Consider the following 25,858-nt stretch of genomic DNA (forward strand, 5'->3'; position numbering starts at 1 on the left):
TGTGGCCGCCATTTCATTACATGCAGCCTACAAGGTTTGTACCAATGGCTGGATCTTCACTGGTTCTCCAGCTCCAGGCCCCAAATAACACGTGCTGTCCTTACATGTCAGCTAAGCCCCCACCATACATTGGTTTCTAATGATGGGCATAGTTGGTTAGGTGAAAGATGTTGGGGAACAGGAGAATTTCAGAATAGGTGAGGTGAGAATGTACCATTTATACAGAGTACAAGTAAGATCAACATATGCCACTGTAATTTAAAGGGATGTAGGGACACCATGAAAATAAAATAAGTACTAAGTGCTCTTCAGATATACAGCAAGGAAGGTTCACATAAGTTTTGAGACTTTTAATTTATGGATATTTTAATGTATGATCACAGATGGGGTCACGTAACAATTTACAATGGTTAAACAAAAGGACACATTACAAAAAAGAAAAAAAATGTAAAAACTTAAACGAAAAAAAAATATCTTAGTCTTCTTTCTGCTCAACGTTGTCTTGCAATGTCTGGGTCTTCAGTCTTTCTTTATAATATTCTAAGGTTTCCTAGAAAATATAGGAAAAAAAAAAGTTTCAGTATTGGAAATTGAGGTCTCCGTTTGGCAATTTCTTCAGTGGACTCAAATCAATGACAAACTCGGATATTTTTCTCATCTATTTTCTTACAAAAATCTTTTAAAGGTTTTGTGGCCGTTTAAAGGGGTTGTCCAAAAGGAATAATAAAAAGCAATGTGCCAGGGTGGGCTGCACAAAACAAACTACGCTCTACTTGCCCCTTCCAGTGCTCCCGGTGTCCCACCCTGTGGTCTTTCTTGGCCGTTTGTTTACAGGGGCACAGAAGCTTCCTTTGGATAGCTTCTGGACAGACGGGTAAGCCCACCCCACCACTGTCTCAGCGCTGTATTAGGTGCTGGGACATGGAGACGAGTGGGTGTGTCCGGAGCAACCGGGCCCCTGTAAACTAACCTTAGCACATGACAACCGGAGCAACGGACACGGGAAGAACAAGTTTATTTTTTTATGCAGCCCACCCCCGGCCAGCTCATTTTTTAAAATGACTCTCAAACAACCCCTTTAAAGGGGTTGCTCAAGGTTGGAAAAACATGACTGCTTTTTTCCCAAAAACAGCACCTCTGCTGACCATGGGTGACTCTATTCACTCTATACAATTGAATGCAATACATAGAGCACAAACCATGGCCAGGTGTGATGCCAAACCCTGAACAATCCCTTTAACTACTAATGACCTATCCTATGAGTGTGATAGGATAAGAGAAGGCACTGCCGGCGATCCGCTGCGACACTGTACAGGCAGCAGGTGGAGGTCTCCTTGTGTATCGGGCGTGAAGCCAAACTACATGCCCAGCTCTCACAGAAGTAGTGAATAGAAGCCGCCATTACAGCTTTTTGTAAAAATTTGATGGAAATTTTTTATTAAAGTTTGACTCTATAGTCAGTTGTCTATTCTTTCACTTCCTCCCTGGTAGCAGGTGAATCTAGCTCCCTTGCTCAGCATGCTGTCTGATAAGAGTCAGGAAGCGACTGGCATTTTAAACTACATACACTTATGTCTCGCTTAACATTTGAGCGGTAACAAAAACAACCAAAATGATTCTAACAAAAACAAAAAGAATTTAAAATTTTTCAAGGTTTTTTTTCTGTTTGTTTGTAAGTGTCTTATAAAAACACTGGGATCCATTATCTAAATTTCTATAAACTTATAACTTGGGGCTTTTGAATGTCACCGTTAATCTACATCTCTCTCTATCTCGGGAAGTTGCGATTGCCGATTCCTGCTCAGAGTTGAAAGCTGTGAACAACCTCCGATAAAACAAGATTTGTTGTTCCCTAAATAAAAAAAAAACTTGTTTTAATATAAAAGGCGCAAAACAAAAGCAATTAGTGGTCAATAAATATGAGGGATTAAAAACACCTTTCAAGCTCCTAAACAGTGGGAAAGCTCCTTCCTCGGAGGACATCGGGCGAGGCTCTGCCTCCGATATGACCTGCACATGTGCGCGGCTGATTCTATCTTATACTTTTGGGAGATGATAACCTTCTGTGGATTATTGTGTTAAAAGCATAACTAAATTAATCCTGGAGCTGGGGGCTGCGAGCACTTCACATGCACATGGCCCATAGAGGATACTCACACAAGATTTAATCCCCGTGTAATTAAGCAGAACCCCCCCCCCCCCTTCCCCTAGACCGTAGCGTTCCGTTTAGGACGTAGAGGTATGTATAATTAGGAAGTACTCACTGGGGGCTCGGAGAATGGGACAGGCTTCCCTGCGCCTCTTAGAAGGACTGCCAGGCGTTTTAGGGACAGCTCATCTAAGTCCAAGTGCTCGGCTCTGGCTTTCTCATACAAAGCGACGGCGGCATCAACCTCCTTCTTGGATTCTAGAGGGAAATTTAAGGAAGAGATTAAAAGAGGCGGCGCGATAAAACAAGTCAAGTGGATAGATATGAAAATTATGAATTATGGCGCGTGGCTGCTCAGCATAAGACACAAAAACAAAGAAAAGAAAAAAAACTAAAAAAAAAACCCCCTAAAAAAAAAACAAAAAAAAAAACATGTTTCCTTGGATGTCATTGACAAACACTGTGCCAATTCTCAGAGCGGTTGGTGTGTACCCCAATAGTTTTGCGGGTTTATTGTTATACCGCTTAGAGACAGGTGGCAAAATGATTATTCCTCTCTGTTCTGGAGAGGGGATGCAGATTTTTGTAAACATATCTATATAACAAAATGTAAATAAAATAAATAAATAAAAAAATAAAGGGGGGGGGGGGGAGAGACACTAACCGCTGCCCTGATGCATTGCACTTCCTGGGCGTTTCCCCACACAACAGGAAATGCTAAGAGAAGCAGCTCAGCCAATCAGTAAGCACCAAAGTTATTTGGAGGAGGGGCGGGTGGTGGTTATGAATACACTATATTTATATATCACCACAGAATGTTATAGGCAAACCAACGAAAAACAAGTTTTAAAAAAAACTCATCATTTTGTAGGACTGTAGTCAGTTGTCACTTACCGTAGTTTTTCATCTTGAAACTGTACAGGACCTGCTTGTAATATGGATCAGAAACCAATTCGATCACACGCATCGCGTCTTCCTCCTGTAGAAGAGATGGTTATGCTCAAGTGTCTTAAAGGGAATGGTTTGGCAATATTGTAAAAAAAATAAATAATAATAATCACTGCAAATGAGTTTAAGAATTTGTCAAATTTATTTTTCTCATTTTGGTGAAAAAAAGTTAAGATCTAGATATTTTAACATTTATGGCCAGTAGAGAGATGATATATGTGCCGTATAAATGCAAGGCACAGAAGACACATTGTTTATACTTGTAAAGGAAATTTGATTTGGATTGGGAGTGGAGAGAGTGTCCCGCTCATGTCCTCCTGAAAACAGGAGAACAAGTTTTGAAAACCGAGTGGACTGTACATAGTACTGGCAGGGGTGAACCTACACACTCTACTGCCTGAGGCAAACTGTAAAATGGTGTTCCCATCCTTCCAATCCAATACTAATACATCATATTTTTACTATGCGAGTTCTCCATGCAGTCTCTTACACCCTTGCTGACACTATTTTGAATTTTCAGGTCCTGCTTTGTAACATTTGACAGATGTTGCCCCCACCTTCCTGCAGATGGTGCCGCCTGAGGCGAGAAGCTCAACGCTCCTCCTGGCTGGTACACCCTTGGGTACTTGGCTGATGTGGTTGCTTCAGTTCAAAACAGCACAGATCAAGGTGTGTTTGAGAGCTCAATCCTCATCATGTTCCTTACCATAGTTCTTGTTCACAGTCAACATATGGATAGGGTTAGCTACCAGCAGCCCTACTTTCCTATGGACTGTGTCCTGTCTGCAATAAAACTATATACAGCCGAAGCTTCCTCTGATGGGCAACTGAGAGACACTTTAATGTGCAGAATATATACAACTGGGTGGGATTTATCAGAAGTGTCAGAGCTGCAACCAATCAGAGCTCAGTTTTCATTTTCCCACAACCGTTTATAAAATTACAGCTGAGCTCTGACTGGTTTCCATGGACAACTAGAACAGACACTTCTGATAAATCTCCCCAACAGTGTAGTAAGGGAACAACCCTTTCATTAACTACTTCAACTGGAAAGGAAATTACACAGAGGTCATTTGGATAAATATATAAAGTCAGGTAGGTGGTCCCAGGCAGCATTGGCAGCAAGAGAACCTGGTAGGACCTGCAATCCATCATGCTAACAAGACGGACAAACTGATGGAGGTGTCAGATTACACAAAGGCTCTATGAGAATGGGCGGGAAGTATGGAGTCACAGCACCTAGATTTCCATCGTAACATTTTAAAATGTAGAGCAACTTTAAAGATAATGACCAAAACACACACTCACTCAAGTAATGCAAAGCTCGTTAAAAGGCAAAAGATTCTCCAATTTAAAAAGAATTTTACAGCTCAATTAAAAATGTACCTGATTCCGACCCAACTGCCTAGTAATGTAGCGGCTCAGCGTTGCTCTCTGCTCAGCGACAGCGTTGCATCTCTGCAAGTAAAAGACAAATCCGGATACATCAACATAGACTAAAATCATAAAACGCACATAAAGCAAAAACAATAAAAAAAAAAAAACAACAAAAAGAAACAAGAATCATTACATTTATAATAAAAGATGCCACTGTTGAGCAAAACACTGCGGGTTAATAACAGCGTTGGAGGAGTGGATACAAACACCAGCACCAATCTGTCCTTGGCACCGCGCAGTGCAGGTTTGTTTAAAAGGAAAAACAAAAAAACCCACAAAAAACTAAACCAATGCTTCAGTAGAAGCAAGAAATGAGATTTAGGGACTGGAACAGGAAAAAGACGGGGGGGGGGGGGGGGGAGGAATTCTATTCATCTCCAATTATACTGCCAAGCATTCATAAGTGAGCTCGGGATCATAAGGTTAATTATACATTTAATAAGGTGTCAGGGAGATAACTGTGCGTTTCTTTAAAAAAATTAAAATGTACAAAGCAAGTTCCCTTTAAAGTATAATTACCGACACTTATGCATACAAAAGGACTGATTTCAATCTGCTTTATAAAAGCCTTTCAATGCAACAGACAGTCAGCTCTTGAGAAAGACAAAAAGTTAAAGTTACATGAAGGGAAGGGGGGGGGGGGGGAGAAAAAGTTTACACGACAAGTCGGAAAAATCAAGTGCGTGTGCTACACAACCTAAGTCACAACGAGGTGATATCTCACATTATAGCGGAGTTGGTGGTGGTGGTCATTCTGATGACAATGCAACAGTTCTGGCGCTAATGGAAGTTGGACCCGCCCACTTAAAGGGGGACTCCAGCATGCCCATCAGAATCACAAGAGCCCCAGGTCACTTCTTAAAGGGCAGTTACCACCAGGATGAAGGACTGTATGGAAATGAGCCTGAGGGGCCCCAGGTTCCATAGGTGTTAATGGAGCCTGGAGCCCATCAGGCTCATTTGCATACAGTCTTTCATCCTGGTGGTAGATGCCCTTTAATTATGGCTTTCAGTTTAGAACTGTAAAATAAAAAAAATACAGCCTTTTAATTTTACCGTTTTCAAATCAAACGGTTTTATAGCAAACACAGTTTTTATTTGTATAAAAATTGAAACTGGGATCCTCAAGGGTGGGGCTGTGACCACTTTTGGGCTATTTATCCTTTTTCCGCACCTTCATTTCTATATTGCAAAAAGGGGGGGGGGGAATCATGGGTGGCACAGAATAAACAGTTTTCCACCATATGAGATTTTAGAAAAAAATTTGATAACAGTAAAATATTATATGCCGATTAGCAACTGGGGTCCTCAGGGGTGTGACTGTTGTGTGCCAAATTAGCTTTTTTACATGCCAAATTTCTATAGGAAGGGTAACAGAAACTTTTACCGTTTTCCATCAATTTAAAGTTTAGAATGTTTTTTTTAATTTATATGCACATTAGAAATTAGATTGGTCAGGGGTGGGGCTGTGATTGCAATTAGCTTTTTTTTAATGCCATATCTTTATAGGAAGGGTAAATCACCTAACGGGTGAGCCAAATAAGCTCCTCAGACAAACTTTTACCGTTTTCCATCTATTTAGAGTTGAGAGAAAGTTTTGTTTTTATTTATATGTAAATTAGAAATTAGGTTGCTCAAGGGGTGGGGGGGCTGTGATTGCAACTAGCTTTATGTCCCCACAGATTTCTACATGGGGTATAAATAATTAAGGCTCGATGTTGGGTGTCCATAAGCTGCATAAAAATAGTGCAAATCAAGGAGGTGTTACTGTCATCCGAAAACTATTTTATCTGAAGTTTTACAGAGTCTGCAAAGAAGGCCTCATACAATTGGCAAGGGGTGAACTTGAAGCCATGTTTTTGTATATGTCCCCTCTGAATCCCTTTGTATTATGAAGGAGCTTCACCATAGACATTTATTATATCTGGAAAGCTTCGATTATGTACAGTAAACGCTCAAGCTCCCCCTTGTGGTGGCAAACGGCAACAAAAAAAATTTGTAATCATCCTGCTGCTCTACATCCATTATTAACCCTCCAAATATTACCAGTATTATGGGTACTTATTAATCCCCTAAAGCCCAAAGACTATGCAGCTTTAGATGTGAACGGAGAAGAAACCAAGTCATTCAAATACAGTTAAGCTTTGGTAAATTGTAAGCAGATTTATGTAATGTTCCTTTAAGAGGTGACGGCAATCTTAGCATTTAGTCCTTGTGGCTGTCAGCCTTAACTGCGTGTCACTCCTCAACACTGACGGCCATTTACATAATGCCCTATTCTTCATGCAGGGGATCCTGGTTTCACATTGCCGGCAGTCTCATCTTCCAGAGCAATCCTTGAGGTTTGGCTTCTTCTTAACATGCAAATTGATGTCTACGGTGATGACTAAAGCAGCGGTTTAGCTTTTATTTTACGGCTTTACAGTTTTACCAGCTGCTAAGCATTTTAAGTGAATATAGTGCTGTTTACTATCGGAAATTGGTAACAGGCCTTAATTTGACACGGGGAGTCTATACAAACCCGGCAATCTGCGGGATCACTGTGATTGTTTGACTGCCACCTGCAGGGAAGAGACTCCCCATCTGCGTCTGTTTGTGTACACGAGCAGTGGCAGTTCTCGTCACCAGCCGATCCTTCCACGTCCGCTCACTTTTATATTTAGCACATGGGGAAAAAAAAAAACGGCATGAATGCGGCCGCCTCGCTCCCTGACGACTGCTAATTTTCGGAGAGAATGTCGGCAACTGGGAAGAACCTGCGCTTCTCATTTAACACGTCGGGAAAATGAAAAAAAGAGGAATTCGATTGTAATAAGCAACTAACACGTGAGCGAAGGCGATGCTGAGCCTGATGAAGGAGTTACTGTAACCGCAGGTTCCCCCCTTATTAATTTTTTTTTTTTTTTTAAACTATTTGCGTTAATGTAATGGTCACCGTTGTTTCGCAGCTTGCACAAATTATTTGCAAAAATTTTAATAAAATTTCTAATAATTCTTATGAGTGATCCATCTTTTTGCAACCGGCAGTAAAGCGAGAACCAAAACTGTGTGGAAAACGCAAAACAAAAATCACCATATTAAAAATTACACATATTATCATATAATGTGCAAAAAGTGCACAAATATGTCATTTTCATATTTACTCAAAAAAAATATATATTTTTTTTTTAAATGTACCCACTTTAAAACACACAAACACTACCCGTGGTGGAAATGGTTTGTTTTGGGAAATTACATTTTTAAGCTCAACAGGAAAGTAGCGTATTTAAGGCGCACCGGATTATAAGGCGCACCATTAATAAATGCCTGCAAAACGTCTAGGTTCATATATAAGGCGCTCCTGATTATAAGGAGGAATGGCAGACCTGTGCACTGTTCAATGCAGCTGTTGTCCGTAAGTGTGGTTCATATAGGCGCATTGGACTATAAGGCGCACCTTTGATATCTGAGAAAATCAAAGGATTTTTTGTGCGCCTTATTGTCCGAAAAATACGGTAGTCTATTTGTTTAGGAACCTCATGTTTTAACCAGAAGAAACTTTTGCTCAGGAGGACCCAAAACTGATTGATTTTGATAATAATTGTGTAGTACTTAATTCCTCCTGCGGAGATGCTGCAGGGAAGATAAATAGTTGCTTCCCGATTGGAAAGGGGTCCGATCACTGGTATAACTGGTTAAATGTACAATCTCGAAACTGGCTTTTAACAAAAAGATACCCCCCTTTTAAAAAATAGTCAGTTTACAGAAATGTTACATCTCCAATGGAAAGTACAATGATGTACAAGAAAGGACAGACCAAGTCATTTCCAAAAATATAAACTCCGTTATTAGTTACCTGCAATAGATGACTGGCTTCTTCTATTCTTCCCGATTTGACAAAATTTAGGAAGAGATCAGTAACTGGTCCATAGTTGGCAAACTGATTGGCCATTCGCTCTGCCAGGATACTAACTGCAGTCGGAGGGAGAGAAGTAGTAGATTGGTAAAAAAGAAACGGGAGATAAGGTGTATAAAATAGATATAGATATAGTATTATGGCTAAAGCACCCTAGACATTAGGGCAGGGTGAGCTGAACATCCCGATTTTGACAGAACCAGATGACCTACTAAGACCATCAATGGCTTAAATCAAGTGCTTTAACAATCGTCCAACTTCCCTCTTAGGTCCACCAACTAAAAGGGTCACCCTGTACCCGTGAAGAGACGTGGAGACGATGTTTTGTTCATATATGTAGGATTTTTTTTTTTTTTTTTTAGAAAGAGCGCCTCTCTTCACCAGTGGCTGTGCCTGGTATTGCAAGTCGAGTATCCGTGCTGCCACTCTCTTCAATGTCTATGGCACAGACAGAAGTATTCGTGCTATAGAGATAACTAGGACTGTAGGGTGCTGGCGTGAACAACTGCCCTATTCACGTTCTAGCAGATAAGAAAGTTCTCTCCCATCTAAAAGATAACGAGTGGAAAACCCCTTTAATAGGCGCCTACAAAATATAGAAATACTACAGGCAGACGTACATTTTTCTAGGGCCTCTTCCATGTTCTCCTTTATCAAATGGTTTATCAAGAAGGACGTGTAGGTTTTCTTAGGGTCATTTATACATATAGACTCCAACAGAGAGATTCCTTCTTCAAAGTTGCCACTAAAAAGACAAAAACAACATAAATATGATGAGTATAAAACAGCAAAAATAATTTAACTCAATCACCCTGAAGATTTTTGACAAAAACTATTACAAAATACTAATGTTCTATGTTTTCATCGAGAGTGGGTGGGAATAATGCTAATTTGCATGAAGGAGGGCTATTTCAGGGGCGGAGCTTAAAGGGGATGGACGACCAAAAACATTTATCACCTGTCCACAGAATAAAGTAGATGATAAATTTGTGGTTACTAAGGGATTGAGTTCACAAGAACTTTTTAGACTTGTAGACTTTTTACAAAGGGCTTTTGTTACTGATTGACACCGTCAGGCACATAGAGATTGAATGGAGAGACAGAGACTTTAAGGTGTAAGTAAAATTTGAAACACATTTGTCTGTATTTCAGAAATCAATAGGGCAGGTGAGAATAAAAATTTGTATACATTTCTTTATGGAAAAAAAAAAAAAGATGGTTTGTGCCTTTCATCTGCTTCTTCTTTCTCCTGTAGTGAGCAGTTTATCTAAAATCATTCAGAGCTCTGTGTACAGATAAGGAGGCTAATGATTAACTCTTGCCACCCCTAGAGAATATTGATGATTCATCTCTCTGGAGAGATTAACTCTTTACAGAGAGTCCCGGGATAGTTTAAAGGGATTTTTCCACCAAACAAATTTGGATAGGTCCTGACTTGCTGATCGGTGGTGTTCTCAGTAATGAGACCCCAACAGATCACTAGAACAGGGAGTTCTGATGTACCTCCGTCTGACCTTTTGAGGACAGAAGTAGCTGGGAACCCATTTTTCAAATACCGGCCATCCCCTTTAAGAAAAAGCAGGACACGGCCACTCTTAATGGATCCCATTTGTGCCGTTCCCTCTGAATAAAACTGACTGGCCAACAGAGGAAGTTAATCTATGAATGTTAAAAACGCACATTAAATGTTCAATATTCAATAATTTATGTAGGAAAACTATGACTGTATTCCTGGTAATATTGAATTAAATATTTACCGGCAGCACTTTCCCCTCCAGACTGTCCGGCTTGATTCAAAAACTGATAATAAATATAATTTGTCCGCGGCACTTCCAGCGCTTCAGGTTTTCTCCAGCGAGGGACCGCGCTAATAATTTAATATGTTTACTACAGGGGGGTGTGTATATGCGCGCCCGGGAAGCGTGCCGTCTGCATAACGCGGGATGACAACTCCATTTGGCGATGGCGCGGCTCGGCTCTCAGCCGCTCTACCTGCTCACATGATGAGGCCATGCAAGAATGGTTTGAGAAAATCACTGATTCCGCACCTAGAAAACGGCGCCGGCTCTTTAAGCCGTCGTGGCGTTTGTGTACTTTTCGCAGGAACTTTTAGATTACCTTGTGGCTTTTGTTCTAATGTTATATGTTCTTACCACTCAGGTCACGTTAAGGAAACTGAGCGAGCAACTGAACAAAATCCTTCTCTGCATCCGCAACCCTTTGTATTCACAGGAAAACCTGAGATTCTTACATATGCAGCGGCAGATAATGTAGTAACTTTATAAAGATCAGTGATTGGTTCTCACATTTCGTCATATAAATTATTTCATCAACAATGGTTGATAACTAAAATTTAGCATCTTTGCCAACATCTTTCACTACCTGCAGGTTTAGCATAAGCGGATGGAAATGTCTGATCACGTCCGTCCCAAGTCTCTCACTCGCCCCCACCTCCCGAGCCCAGTCTCTCACTCGCCCCCACCTCCCGAGCCCAGTCTCTCACTCGCCCCCACCTCCCGAGCCCAGTCTCTCACTCGCCCCCACCTCCCGAGCCCAGTCTCTCACTCGCCCCCACCTCCCGAGCCCAGTCTCTCACTCGCCCCCACCTCCCGAGCCCAGTCTCTCACTCGCCCCCACCTCCCGAGCCCAGTCTCTCACTCGCCCCCACCTCCCGAGCCCAGTCTCTCACTCGCCCCCACCTCCCGAGCCCAGTCTCTCACTCGCCCCCACCTCCCGAGCCCAGTCTCTCACTCGCCCCCACCTCCCGAGCCCAGTCTCTCACTCGCCCCCACCTCCCGAGCCCAGTCTCTCACTCGCCCCCACCTCCCGAGCCCAGTCTCTCACTCGCCCCCACCTCCCGAGCCCAGTCTCTCACTCGCCCCCACCTCCCGAGCCCAGTCTCTCACTCGCCCCCACCTCCCGAGCCCAGTCTCTCACTCGCCCCCACCTCCCGAGCCCAGTCTCTCACTCGCCCCCACCTCCCGAGCCCAGTCTCTCACTCGCCCCCACCTCCCGAGCCCAGTCTCTCACTCGCCCCCACCTCCCGAGCCCAGTCTCTCACTCGCCCCCACCTCCCGAGCCCAGTCTCTCACTCGCCCCCACCTCCCGAGCCCAGTCTCTCACTCGCCCCCACCTCCCGAGCCCAGTCTCTCACTCGCCCCCACCTCCCGAGCCCAGTCTCTCACTCGCCCCCACCTCCCGAGCCCAGTCTCTCACTCGCCCCCACCTCCCGAGCCCAGTCTCTCACTCGCCCCCACCTCCCGAGCCCAGTCTCTCACTCGCCCCCACCTCCCGAGCCCAGTCTCTCACTCGCCCCCACCTCCCGAGCCCAGTCTCTCACTCGCCCCCACCTCCCGAGCCCAGTCTCTCACTCGCCCCCACCTCCCGAGCCCAGTCTCTCACTCGCCCCCACCTCCCGAGCCCAGTCTCTCACTCGCCCCCACCTCCCGAGCCCAGTCTCTCACTCGCCCCCACCTCCCGAGCCCAGTCTCTCACTCGCCCCCACCTCCCGAGCCCAGTCTCTCACTCGCCCCCACCTCCCGAGCCCAGTCTCTCACTCGCCCCCACCTCCCGAGCCCAGTCTCTCACTCGCCCCCACCTCCCGAGCCCAGTCTCTCACTCGCCCCCACCTCCCGAGCCCAGTCTCTCACTCGCCCCCACCTCCCGAGCCCAGTCTCTCACTCGCCCCCACCTCCCGAGCCCAGTCTCTCACTCGCCCCCACCTCCCGAGCCCAGTCTCTCACTCGCCCCCACCTCCCGAGCCCAGTCTCTCACTCGCCCCCACCTCCCGAGCCCAGTCTCTCACTCGCCCCCACCTCCCGAGCCCAGTCTCTCACTCGCCCCCACCTCCCGAGCCCAGTCTCTCACTCGCCCCCACCTCCCGAGCCCAGTCTCTCACTCGCCCCCACCTCCCGAGCCCAGTCTCTCACTCGCCCCCACCTCCCGAGCCCAGTCTCTCACTCGCCCCCACCTCCCGAGCCCAGTCTCTCACTCGCCCCCACCTCCCGAGCCCAGTCTCTCACTCGCCCCCACCTCCCGAGCCCAGTCTCTCACTCGCCCCCACCTCCCGAGCCCAGTCTCTCACTCGCCCCCACCTCCCGAGCCCAGTCTCTCACTCGCCCCCACCTCCCGAGCCCAGTCTCTCACTCGCCCCCACCTCCCGAGCCCAGTCTCTCACTCGCCCCCACCTCCCGAGCCCAGTCTCTCACTCGCCCCCACCTCCCGAGCCCAGTCTCTCACTCGCCCCCACCTCCCGAGCCCAGTCTCTCACTCGCCCCCACCTCCCGAGCCCAGTCTCTCACTCGCCCCCACCTCCCGAGCCCAGTCTCTCACTCGCCCCCACCTCCCGAGCCCAGTCTCTCACTCGCCCCCACCTCCCGAGCCCAGTCTCTCACTCGCCCCCACCTCCCGAGCCCATTTTGATGTATGTACTACACCTTGTAGGTTATCTATAAAACAGTTCTCTCCATTCAACAGAACACCAAATTTATAAGGCAATTCTTTTGTAAGCAAGAAATACATATTTGTAGACACCCAACGCTGTCTGTCAATATGGCCTTCAGTCCACTAATAAGTTCCCTTAATTATTGAAGTGCTAGCTCACCAGTCACTTTGTATGAGAGATTAGGAAATTGCTTACAGTAATTGACTTTTCTCATGAATGATTCTACTTTCGGAGATCTAATTAGCAGAGATTCAGGGGAAGCAAATATGCAAAATAGTTCTCCCCCCATGAATGAATAATCTAATGCCCCCTGGTGGCTATACAGTGTCAGTAAGCCAGCAATAACTTATTATATACTGGACTAACTATGCAGCCATTGAAGGAATATGGCCTCCCTGTCTGTCAGGGGTAGAAGGGTTGGGCATGTCTTTCCCTACAGACAACAGTAAACTGCTTTAACGCTGAAAATGTATGGGGTGGTCATAAAAAATGAAGATCACACCCAATTTGTACAGTCATCTGGGGTCTTAAAGGGGGTCTCCACCTCATAACTAACATAAGTAAAATCAGCATGGTGCAGGACCCTCTACAAGCTTTCCAGACATCCCTTTGCTATTTCATAATAATTTGTCATTATAGAGAAAAAGTAGTCATCATCTTTATGCAAATGAGCTTCTCTGTGCACCAAAGGCGGAGCTTTCTAATGCTGCACCCGTTTTTTTTTTCTTTACTTTCTGCCAAGTGCCAAGCAACAGCCCCCCTCTGCAGAATGGACTACAAGAAGAAAGAATATCAGGTGCACCAACAGAAACAGCCCCGCCCATCGGGCACCAAGCAGCTAATTTTTAGGTAGGAGATGAAATGTCCTTTCTAGAGTTCCCTTTTTTATGTGAAATCTCACCCATTTCATGCAAATAAATCTCCCTGAAGTCACGTAAATGACTCCTCACCTCATTTTCACATGAGATGTGTCAAGTTTAGAGGCCGTAGGGGTAGTGTCACTACAGACACCCCTATCTTTGGGTCTATAGCACCTAGAAACAGGCTGCTGGTGTCATAGTAAAGATAAGAATATCATCTTTTGGATCAGTTCAGGCTTTTGGCTCTGTAAGATACAAAACCAGGCAGCTTAATGCTTAGTGGGAAATATGAGCTGCAGATATAGAGTTTCTGCCGATTTTTTTTTTAACCGCCTGTATATCCAGTTCTGTAGCTAACAGAACCCCAAGTCTGGTGGCTTAGGGTTTATCTTTAATATGACATTTAATGCTTGTTTCTAGATACTACAGAACCAAAGATATGGGATTCTGAATAGACACTACCGCTGCAACCACTAAACTTGACTCATCTCTTGTGAAAATGGGATGAGAAGAGTCATAATTGCCCGACATTGGGGGAAATATTTTATAGGTAGACAGGTGAAATTTCACATAAAAGAGGGAATTCTGGAAAGGAAATTTCACTCCCTAACCGCAGGGAGTTTAGTGAAGTAAAACCTGGTGACAGGTTCCCTTTAAAGGGTAGTCAATTCAATAGAGGATTAAAAATTGCTTTAAGGATGAGGAGCAGATATGACAATAGTTCCAGAAGAGTTGGCAGTAAACAGACCTACACAATTGCCAGAAGAAGAATTTATCGATACATCGGGTAGAGTAATAAAGCGGTAGGGTGCACCGTCTACATCCCTGGTCCATGGACTTACTTTTTCAGGTGGGCCAACACCACACAGGTGTTCAGATTTTCTGGCAGCCCTTGGGCGGGCAATTCATGGCGCTGACTTAACTCCTTTATCTTTTCGAGGCCTGGCATGTCTCCACTCAGAGCCAGAGCATTGACGAGTTTGTTTAATGAGGGACGCATGGGCCGGCTGCCATTTTCCAGCATTGTCTGCAGAGTGACTAGCGCATCTATTGAAGAGGGTGGAAAAAAAGGAAAGAAGAGGCACAAGATAAAAACGCTGGAGCAATCACAGATCACAAGACCCTGCAAAACAGAAGAGACAAGCGGACAAGTGATTAGAATTTGCTCTGTTGTTTGTCATATTAGCGACTTGCAGAAAAATGTCGTGAGCGCCGGAGATTAGAACTTAATGATGGAACTGGCAGAGCATGGGGCGAGCTGCTGAGGAAGCAATATGGAATTTCTATCCATCCCCCCCACCCCCTTTCCTTTGCACGGAGCCTCTGATAGCATTTGACAAAGTCACAGCACAAAAGCAGCGATGCACTCCATGTCAATGGAAAGAAGTTTTTTTTTTCTTTTCGCCCAGTGATAATGTATTCCTGGCAAATGCTGGAGGTGCACTTTGAAATCCGGGGAAAAAAAAGCACAAATGACACAAAAGCGGGTGCCAGATAAATTGTATTAATGGCCGGTTCATATTTATGTGAAAAACACAAATAATGGATCCGCGTTATGATAAACAGCTATCACTTTCAGAAATGATATGGCGTCAGACGGCGCCGGCGGAGGCTACTATCAGAGGAGAACACTTCATTATCTGCACAGCAAATACATTAAACGGGGGTCGTTCCGTGATAAACGCTGGCGACTTCTGCGTGATATAGGTCTATACGGGTGTCAGGGGTTTAGCAATAACCTGCGATAATTATAAAATGCAAATTGCAATAAAGCAGAACTTAGTGTAGCAAAATCAATTTCGGAATGCAGCACGACCTAGTGAGGATTTACCTCTATGTCTGATACACTTAGTAGCAGCGCGTACAACTAGAGAGGAGTGGACCCAACGTTAGTGTGCGCGTCCCGGACATACTGCCGGATTGGCGATACTAGCCCCAGTTCTGATTGGCCATGGCGGACGCCCCCTGTCAAAACATACCTCCGGTCTACTCATCTCTACTAACAACGTTCTAAAGAGAGTAGTCTTCCAGGTTTATAGGTTGCAGCTATTGACTTGTAAGTGATTGCATGGCTGATTGACAGCTTTCTCCCCATGAATGGTAATAGGGAGAATACTGTCAATCAGTGGTTGGAGTGTCAAAGCAGGATGGGCAGGGAAACTCCGCAAGCTCAGGATTACGTCTGATGAAGATGCAGATGCACAGTATAGAAATCAGCATCACTAAAGTTGGTGAAACACTAAAAGCAACAAGGTCCCAAGATCATATCCTGACCACATGGATGTGTAAGTACCCCACTGGGTATATAGATAAAGGACTGAGAAACTGACCATGGTATGTTTGTTTATCTTAAAGGGGTTGTCCAGTCACAACAAATATCAGGACAGGGGATTACTTGCTTATTGGTTGAGGTCCCAGAGGTGTGACCCCTACAGTTCACAAGAAGAGGGGGTCTGTTGTACCCTAAATGAATGGACTATGGCACTGACGGGAGAAATGCACTCAGTTATCCCTGTGCCATAATGATCAATAGAGCAGCAGGGCTGTGCCATAATGATCAATAGAGCAGCAGGGATATGTAAAGTCAGTGAGCTGTGTGCACCCTCCTCATCTGATACAACTGTGAAGGGTACGCTGTCTACATTTTCCTTCATTTATGAGTAAAGCAGACCAGGGCTGATGCCAGTACTGGGCATACCTGGCCAAGTGCCAGGGCCCAGATCTGCTGTGGGGCCAAAGAAATGAGGGGGTGCTTACATAAAATAACCATGAGGGGGCCGTTTGGGATGATAAACTAGGGAATATTTTAGGGAATAGGAGACTATTTTGGTTTCCAAATTTTTAATGCTGCCACATGAGTTCACTGCAAAGGGGCCTACTGAGGCGTTGTCGCCCAGGGGGCTACTGAAACATTCAGCCGACCCCGAAGCGGACCACTGGGGATCCCACAATCAGCAATCCCGGCGCTAGGGGAAAGATTGATTATGGACTTCCCCTTTAACATTATCCAGTCTAGAAGAGCCATTTTCTAGATATTCTTCTAAGAGAGGGATCCTAAATTCAATGGAGTAAGGGAACACACAGCATCTGTCAATCTGCAAGGCCATTCCTATAGTAATTTGTAATGCTTAATTTGACCTCTGGTGGAGATAAAGAAAACTCTTCAATGATGCCCAGGAAATATGGGCACAAATTTGAGCCCACTGGGGTTTTAAGAGCCAAAGCAGTTCTGGAGAAAACAAATGGCCCGACACACAAAACGCCTACAGAGGCTGCCACATTTGTTTTAAGGCCTATGCATTGACCCAAACTTCTTCCTTTGGGTAGTACGAGATGCAATATGGCATGTCACAAGCGAAGGAGATTTCTCAAAAACGTCTGAGGTAAAACTGTTCTAGTTGTTCATGGCAACCAATCAGAGCTTAGATTTAATTTGATAAAAAGCTGTGGATAAATGAAAGCTGAACTCTTATTGGTTGTCATAGACATTAGAACAGTTCACCTCAGACTCGTCTGCTCTCATACACTACTACATAGGTGGAGATTTATCAGAACAGTTAGAGTTGCCCACGACAGCCAATCAGATCTCAGCTTTCCTTTTACCCACAACTGTTTATAAAATTAAAGCTGAGCTCTTATTGGTTTATTGGTCCATGGGCAACTTGAACAGTTTTACCTCAGACATTTCTGATAAGTCTCCCTCATCTTTATCTCCTTGACATTTTTCTCCTTGGAAGCCATGACATCAGAATGATAACAATGACATCAGAGCTCGCCATTTATACCACCATCTATGGCAACATCAACCCTCTCGAAACCTCGTCTATGATCGTGATATTACTTTTATGTATCAAAGGCAAAATTCAGTAGGCCAAGACTCAATTAGCAGCCGTCAGTCACTCTCACCAGACGAAATTTTCTACCGGTTATTAAAAACCAAAACAAGCAGGGTGGGAAAAAAAAAAAACACCTCAGCATCAGAAACCATCAAAAAATTATATATACATTACCAAGTTTTTTCCTTAAATCAATACCACAATTACTTGGCGCATAATCACACACATTTACCACTCAATTTAACTCGATGGAAAAAATTTCACAGAAAGAAATATAAAATAATAAAAAAAAAAAAAATTGAAACTACTACTACGGAATTGTTCACTGGCATTAAAGGATCTTAATTTGCAAAAATCAAAACCGACTTGTGCTGTGAATTTTAACACTGCTGAAAGCGTGTACCGTGCCAGACCCCCCCCCCCCCCTTTTCTCCCCGGCTTGGAGAACACAAATTTTGCATGTCTGAAGAGCAACGCTTCATCTTAAGAAAAAAAAAAAAAAAACAACATCTTGTGTTAAATGGAATGGAAACCGGACTAAGTGGTCAGATGACAAGTACATTCATATTCAAGATGTATTATAAATGCATGTACAGTAATTTACGTCTCCCCGCGCCACCACAAAAGGCTCTTGATAAGCAGGTAATTTGCTAAATGGACTCCTTTATCCAAGTATTCGAAGGGCGTTACAAGAAAAATCTACAGAGGCATTAATGTGACGTAAAGGTCAAGCATTGTGACATACCTTTCAAACAGTCCCGCCTAACTTGCTCTTCGATGAGGAGATTACTGGCTGTACCCCTCAGGCTGTAGTTCCTGACGCGGTTCTTGGCGCTAAAAAAGAGGCAGACGTTGAAGAAAAAGGGAATTACTGACATGCTTCTGATACGATAATAAACGGTTGAGCTCCGAGGTGAAATTACACACAAAAAAAAAAAACTACTGTTCATATGTTAAAAATATTGCCGGAAAATATCGACCTGGAGACAAGCTTTTGTGCTATCCTGTCAATGGGGGGACGCGGGAATAAATTAATTTTTTTTCCCCCTCTCTCCCTTTCTCTTTCCCTCCCAAATCTGACAGATGACAAAAAGTTGGAAATGAGCGACAAAAAAAGGAAACAAATGGGAGAACAAGATTTTATATTTTTAATTTTTTTTTTTAAATTTAAACAAATCGGTTTAGATTCGAGAACGTCGACATATTAGAGGATTAAAATAACCGCGCCTGTTATGTCTTGTCGGGGGCGAGATGGTGTCACATAACCCCCTTCATCATCCTTTACGCTAATTATAAAATAGTAAAACTGAGCAATATTTTTGTATATCTATATCCATCTATTTATATATCCATCTATCTATCTATCTATCTATCTATATACCCTCCCCCATATTTCCTCTGTTTTATACACTGAATTATTTATACTCGAGTATAAGCCTAGTTTTTCAGCACAAAAAAAATGTGCTGCAAACCCAAACTCGGCTTATACTCGAGTAAAAAAATATAGGGTTTACCAGGTTTTTGTTGTAAAATTAGAGGCCTTGGCTTATACTTGGGTCGGCTTATACTCGAGTATATACGGTACCACTTAATATGGTGGATAAATTTTGATATTTTTGTTAGACAAGGATTTTCCATGTTTCGTGGCTGCCGTCAAGAGTCTGCTGCCGGTAGATGCCGTAGCCTTGGGTAAATGTCGAGATTGGGGGGGTGTTTCGAAAGAAGAAGAGGGTCTAGCTTGCAACGGCATCTGTTTTCGAGCATCTGCCAGATGCCCCGACCACTAATGAAATCCGGGTGTAAACTTTGGCAAAAAGTTCATCTCTAGATTGAACAAGAGCAAAAAAAAAAAAAAAAAAAAAAAAAAAAAAAAAAAACACACAATCTCATCTGGCAGGGAAAGCAGTGAGAGTAACGAGGGATTACCGGGTCATTGTCATTTAGAATATCAACAAAATCGAGATAAATCGCTCTGATCGTCTTGAGGCGAAACCAACTGAGCAGTCTATTCTACCTACTCAAACTTATGCGCTGAGCAGATTGAGAAGTAAGCAGGGTCACTGCTAAATTATTCTCATCAATCCCTACAAAATCCTTTGTGGAGGACAGAATAGGACTATCCCCCCCCCCCTCGTCCTCTCAGTCACTTTCAGCCTCTGGGGGGTCAGCCATAGTCATTGGACGCAGGATTTTCTTACTGTACGGAGCAATCCTCTTAATCCCTGCCTAAGCACTCATTGCTCAGTTCCACTTCTTACTTGGGCCCCATCTGTCAAAGGCCTTAAATCAACATTTCACGCAGGAGGCTGTAAATTACATGTAACGTGGGATTTACATCCCCCCCCCCCCCCCCCCCAATCTTTCAATCTTCATTGTGATTAAATAGATGTTAGCCACTATTACAGACCTAATCTTTCATTCCAGTACTACTACATCTAATTTCATGGCCCTCGCGGACGACAGGGAAGTCATTAGACATTCGACAAAATCTGCTACTGCGCCCCGAAGCTCTACACAAGGATCTAAGTGCACAAACTATCTATGATAGATGGGATAGACTATATCCTATAAAAATGGGGTCTACTCACTTGTGACATAATTACACTGAACTGAGAAAATAGTTGTCTTTATTCTTAAAGGGAACCGGTCACCAGGTTTTACCCCACTAAACTAAGGTACAGCAACAAATTTCTGTTCTAGAATTCTCTCTTCTATGTGAAATCTTGCCATTTACCTATAAAAAACAATTCTCCCTCGAAGCCAGACAAACATGACTCTTCTCATCCCACTTTCATAGGAGACGAGTCAAGTTTAGTGGTCGCAAAGGTTGCATTTTCAGAGCCTAGAAACATGCTTTTTGAGTCATATTAAAGAAAAAAAAAAATCGAATTGTTCAGATCCCATCAGGTTCATGGTTCCTTGAGCTACAAGAGTGGATATACAGGCAGTTACAAAATAGGATGGAACTTGATCTTTTGCTGCCTGTATTTCTGGTTCTGTAGCTCACAGAACTAAGCGGGATGTAATCTGAAAGAAAAAGCATGTTTACAGGTGCTATAGAACAAGTCATAGGGGCTTCTGCCGTGACACCCCCCTGCAACCACTAAACTTGACTCACCTCATGTGAAAATAGAGTGAGAAATGTCCAATTTGACTTTTGGGGGAGTTTATTTTTTTTTATAGGTAAAAGGATGAGAATTTCACAGAAAAGAGGAAACTCTTAAAAAAACAAAAAAAAAATTCATCCCCTACCTGAGGAGCTAGTAGTTTAATGGATAAGGAATAAGAGAAAACAAGCTAACTGGTGAGGGGTCTAACTGCTGGGACCTCCATGATCACAAAAATGGACCTCCAGCAATCCAAGAGAAAGGAGGGTCCATTCTCACTAGTGGGTGGAGTAGCAGGTAAAGAATGTGTCCTGCCGCTCCATTCAACACCACGGGAGCAGTCCGAAATAAACGGAGGATATCACTCAGCTATCTGTGGCACTCCAATTCATGGTCCATGCGAAAGTCGTAGATAGCCAAACACTATACCCCCGTACTAATGAATGGAGCGGCAGGACACATGCCTGATGAGTAACTCCACCCACGGGACTCCACATTGCTTGGGGTCGTCATTCAGGTTCAAGGTTTTGGTAAATGCAGGTCAAACCAGGGACCTAGTTTTTCAGTCTGGTCACAGAAAACCCTACGGGAGCTCAGCGAGTCCACTGGTGGATAAAACAGTGACAGGCACAAGAAGCTTCACCTAAACTGCTGTGGTTGCAGATAAACAGGAAGTGAAGCACCGCAGGGGTGGGGCTACTAGAGTAAACCAATAGCTCAGAACGGCAGGTATGCAGCGAGAACAGTTTATGTTACCGATCCACTGCAGTCCACCTTTGGACACCATTCTATTCACTGACAAACCCCTTTAAATTGATCAGATGAAGCAAAGTTAAAATTTATAGTAAACTATGCTGCTTCTAACGTATTTAGCTCTGCTAGATCCACATCTGGCCATCGATACTTCAAGTCACAACACAAAGACTATAAGCACCATAACCCTCCAGACTTACACAGCCTCCACCTCCGCTGCCTCGCTCAGTAAGCCTTCTCTCACCAGCGCCTTTATAAGACTCGTGTACGTCCTGTTGGTCAACGGGACGTTACTTTGCTCGGCTTCTTGAAATACGGCAAATGCCTCTGAAAGGAAACACAAAAATAAAAACATATATGATGGCATCGGATGGATCGAGCGGGTGGAAGGTCAAGTAGTGAGAGAACGCCTTAACAGCTGGAAAACGGTTAAAAGAAAGAATTATACAAAAAGTTTTACATTTAAAAAAAAAAAAAAAAATCTGATAAAATACTCTATTACTACAAAAGAAAAACGGATGCTCAGTGCATTTAGGCATGTAGACATGGTCAAGACAATCTCCTGCAGTTCAAACCGAGCATCAGTATGGGGAAGAAAGGTGATTTGATGCCTTTGAACGTGGCATGGTTGTTGGTGCCAGAAGGGCTGGTCTGAGTATTTCAGAAACTGCTGATCTACTGGGATTTTCACGCACAACCATCTCTAGGGTTTACAGAAAATGGTCCGAAAAAGAAAAAACATCCAGGGAGCAGCAGTTCTGTGGGCGGAAATGCCTTGTTGATGCCAGAGGTCAGTGGAGAATGGGCAGACTGGTTCGAGCTGATAGAAAGGCAACAGTGACTCAAATCGCCACCTGTTACAACCAAGGTAGGCAGAAGAGCATCTCTGAACGCACAGTACGTCCAACTTTGAGGCAGATGGGCTACAGCAGCAGAAGACCACACCGGGTGCCACTCCTTTCAGCTAAGAACAGGAAACCTAGGCTACAATTTGCACAAGCTCATCGAAATTGGACAGTAGAAGATTGGAAAAACGTTGCCTGGTCTGATGAGTCTCGATTTCTGCTGCGACATTCGGATGGTAGGGTCAGAATTTGGCGTCAACAACATGAAAGCATGGATCCATCCTGCCTTGTATCAGCGGCTCAGGCTGGTGGTGGTGGTGTCATGGTGTGGGGAATATTTTCTTGGCACTCTTTGGGCCCCTTGGTACAACGCCACAGCCTACCTGAGTATTGTTGCTGACCATGTCCATCCCTTTATGAGCACAATGTACCCTGTAACATCTGATGGCTACATTCAGCAGGATAATGCGCCATGTCATAAAGCTGGAATCATCTCAGACTGGTTTCTTGAACATGACAATGAGGTCACTGTACACAAATGGCCTCCACAGTCACCAGATCTCAATCCAATAGAGCATCTTTGGGATGTGGTGGAACAGGAGATTCGCATCATGGATGTGCAGCCGCCAAATCTGCGGCAACTGTGTGATGCCATCATGTCAATATGGAGCAAAATCTCTGAGGAGCTTCCAGCACATTGTTGAATCTATGCCACGAAGAATTGAGGCAGTTCTGAAGGCAAAAGGGGGTCCAACCCGTTACTAGCATGGTGTACCTAATAAAGTGGCCGGTGAGTGCATATTATTTATATTTTGATTCACCCACTCACAGAAATCAGCAGAAATACCGTATCTGATTTAAGTCAAAGTTGAAAAGTGACAGTCTAAAATGAATTTTTCGGTCCGAGTTATGGCGGAATTAAGACTGCGCTGGGCTGTATGAGTATTATAGCCGCTACAAGTCCAGAATTTACTTCGTACATATGGTACTAGAATTCTTGGGTTCCTTCTTCCTGCTTTCAATCTATGGTTTAAGGACCTTTGGAGGACCTTCAAAAAGTCATAAAATGACTCTTGTGTACATGTATATTGAGAGCAGGAACAGACAGATGTACGAGGATTTCATGGGTGAAGCTCCTTTGGAGTATAAAATTTGGTTGGCGATTTGATGGCCATGGGCCACCTAGAATGCCTGGGTCTCTGCCAACAAAAACCACCTGTATTATAATCCACTAGTGTAATTCGCCACATTACAATCTCATTCATTGTTTGGAGGTAACGAGTTATGCACAATCTTTTATTGTAATAAAGAACATCTTGAACATTTCCCAATTAAACTGCAAACTAAAGAAGAACCTGTTCTTAAGTGTTCAACATCCCAACAGCACTCCCAGAGGAAAAAGGAGGAATTACACAATGGCCAAAAAAGTCAAATACAATGGGGGGTGGGATATATGAGTTCTCAGCTAGTTTTCTGGTGGATAAGACATGCAAATCTCCCCTTCTACACCACTTTGGAGAGATTTCTATGCACACAGGGTGGACAGGTGCTTGAATGGAAAACCATCAGAGGCTATAGCAGAAATCTCCGCCAGATCAGACCTGGTCTAAAGTAGGTCCAACCTGGCAATATCGGGCCCGCATCTACCAAGAGACCGGAGCATCTCAATAGATAAAGGGCGGTGGGGAAAGGGGGCCCAGACGTTTGACATCGTCATATAAAGATTCCAGGAGTCCCCGTGTTCCCATAGCACGACACCTCCATACTGTTCCGTTTTCCATACTGGGCTGTAGTTCTTCCTAGCATCATATATGACTATTTCACATTGAGACCAGGTCCTGGGGCAGTATTTGGACCTGCAAATATTGCAGAGAGTAAGTTATGGTCTGAAAATAGCTGTATGAACAGGGCCTTAGGCCACAAGGTGGCAATGGAAATGCAACGCAGCACCAAATGATAGCGAATGAGGATGAGTTGCTCTATGTTGAGGGTGGGTGAGGGTTAAAAACAACACAAAGACGGCACACGCAGATATAAAATAGGAACATTTTCTTTGCAATCTTTCCTTTAAACGAAAAAAAAAAAAGGGGGGGGGGGGGAGTGTTTCTGCGCTTCTTTGACTGATTAATAGTTTTATTTCACATATTCACAAAAACTGTCAGGTTATGAAAGGAAAATCTGAAATTTTAAAACGACGCTAGCCATACATCTCGCACAGATAACCCACCAGAGCGAGACTGCGCCGCAACAAACACTTCATTGAAACCGCAATCCAGACTGAAACGCGTGGGAGCATTTATAGCAAAGATTGGGATGATGAGCCGGGACGACACTCTGAATGGTCGCACCTTAACACTTGGAGGAGTAGGTAAATGTACTGGTAGCAGGATTCATATGGGGCTACATAGAAAACAGCCCCATGCCACAACCATAACACGGCCCAGGTACCATATACAGGTAATTACCCAAACAAGGATCTTATTTACCGAAACCCCTGAAGATGAAAGATGAAGACATGGAATACAAACCTGTAATCTTGCCTTCCCTGCATAAGTCTATGACCCGTGTACCAGATTTTCGGACTGATTTAGGCATATTCTCAAGCTAAAACAAAGGAAGAAAAATAAATAAAAATGTTACTCCTCTATCATAATAAACCTAAAAAGGAACCAGTCACAAGATTTTACCATAAATATCCTTGTCCATGATAAACCAGGGACACTTACTGATAGATCCAGGCACCGTGACTGGGGTAATCTTCTTATATTTGTTATACATGGTATCCTTCCTTCTAAAATCAACTTTTACAATTATGTTAATGAGCCAGAAACTAAGGGGGCCTTATTAAAGCTACTCCGAGTTGCAGCTAAATGCGCCGTTACTGTGCATAAGCTCGCCTCTCCCCTCCTGCAGTGTGAGATAACAGCAAGCAGAGGATGCACCCCTTGCTGCCTCAGCAATTTACTCCTCCACTAGATTCTCCTCTGTGTAGGGGTGGGGCTTCTACACAGGGTACCTACCTGTGAATCTTTAGCCCGGAGGGGCTCTTTTAATGCCCCTCAGAGCCTGTCCTATTAGCATAACTTTAAAAGTTGATTTTAGAAGGGAGAAAGCCATGGAAAATATAAGGTTACCACAGTCACGGTGCCTGGATTTATGAGTAATGTCCCTAGTTTATCATGATGGATTTTGACGCTAGATTTTAATCTAGCCCCTCAGGTAGGGTATAAAATATCCTTTCTAGAATTCCCTCATGCATGTTATCTCACTTACCTATAAAAAAAAAAATCTCCAACAAGAGTCATGTGAAAACAAGCAGAGAAGAGTCATATTTTGCCTGAGATGAGTCACCTTCAGAAGCTGCAGGGTAAGAATAGCTTCTGAGGCTTCACATCTTGAGTTCTGTAGTGCCTGAACGATACTTTTGGCGTCATATTAAATCTAAGAAATAATTCTTTGATATAAAATTTGGCTCTTGGTTCCGGTTTTTAACTGCCAATATCTGTCATGTAGCTCACAGAACCACAAGGATGATCTGAAATATGAAATTTTTATCTTTAATTTCACACCAAGATGTTTCTAAC

The 25,858-nt window shown here is 43.8% G+C and overlaps 1 protein-coding gene across 1 annotated transcript in view; it reads right to left on the minus strand.

Moving 5' to 3' along the window:
* Positions 1 to 335: 335 nt before the first annotated feature.
* LRPPRC (leucine rich pentatricopeptide repeat containing) overlaps positions 336 to 25,858 on the minus strand; it is a 101,520-nt gene continuing 75,997 nt past the window's right edge. The window contains exons 29-38 of the mRNA XM_072140266.1: positions 24,803 to 24,878; positions 21,630 to 21,756; positions 18,315 to 18,403; positions 14,576 to 14,780; positions 9,050 to 9,174; positions 8,370 to 8,485; positions 4,484 to 4,555; positions 3,044 to 3,128; positions 2,265 to 2,407; positions 336 to 550 (exon numbers count right to left, since the gene is read on the minus strand). Coding sequence (XP_071996367.1) covers positions 476 to 550; positions 2,265 to 2,407; positions 3,044 to 3,128; positions 4,484 to 4,555; positions 8,370 to 8,485; positions 9,050 to 9,174; positions 14,576 to 14,780; positions 18,315 to 18,403; positions 21,630 to 21,756; positions 24,803 to 24,878 — 1,113 coding nt within the window. The 3' untranslated portion in view covers positions 336 to 475. The remainder of the gene's footprint in view (positions 551 to 2,264; positions 2,408 to 3,043; positions 3,129 to 4,483; positions 4,556 to 8,369; positions 8,486 to 9,049; positions 9,175 to 14,575; positions 14,781 to 18,314; positions 18,404 to 21,629; positions 21,757 to 24,802; positions 24,879 to 25,858) is intronic.

Source organism: Engystomops pustulosus, chromosome 3, assembly GCF_040894005.1.
Source record: "Engystomops pustulosus chromosome 3, aEngPut4.maternal, whole genome shotgun sequence".
In the NCBI taxonomy this organism is placed as follows: domain Eukaryota; kingdom Metazoa; phylum Chordata; class Amphibia; order Anura; family Leptodactylidae; genus Engystomops; species Engystomops pustulosus.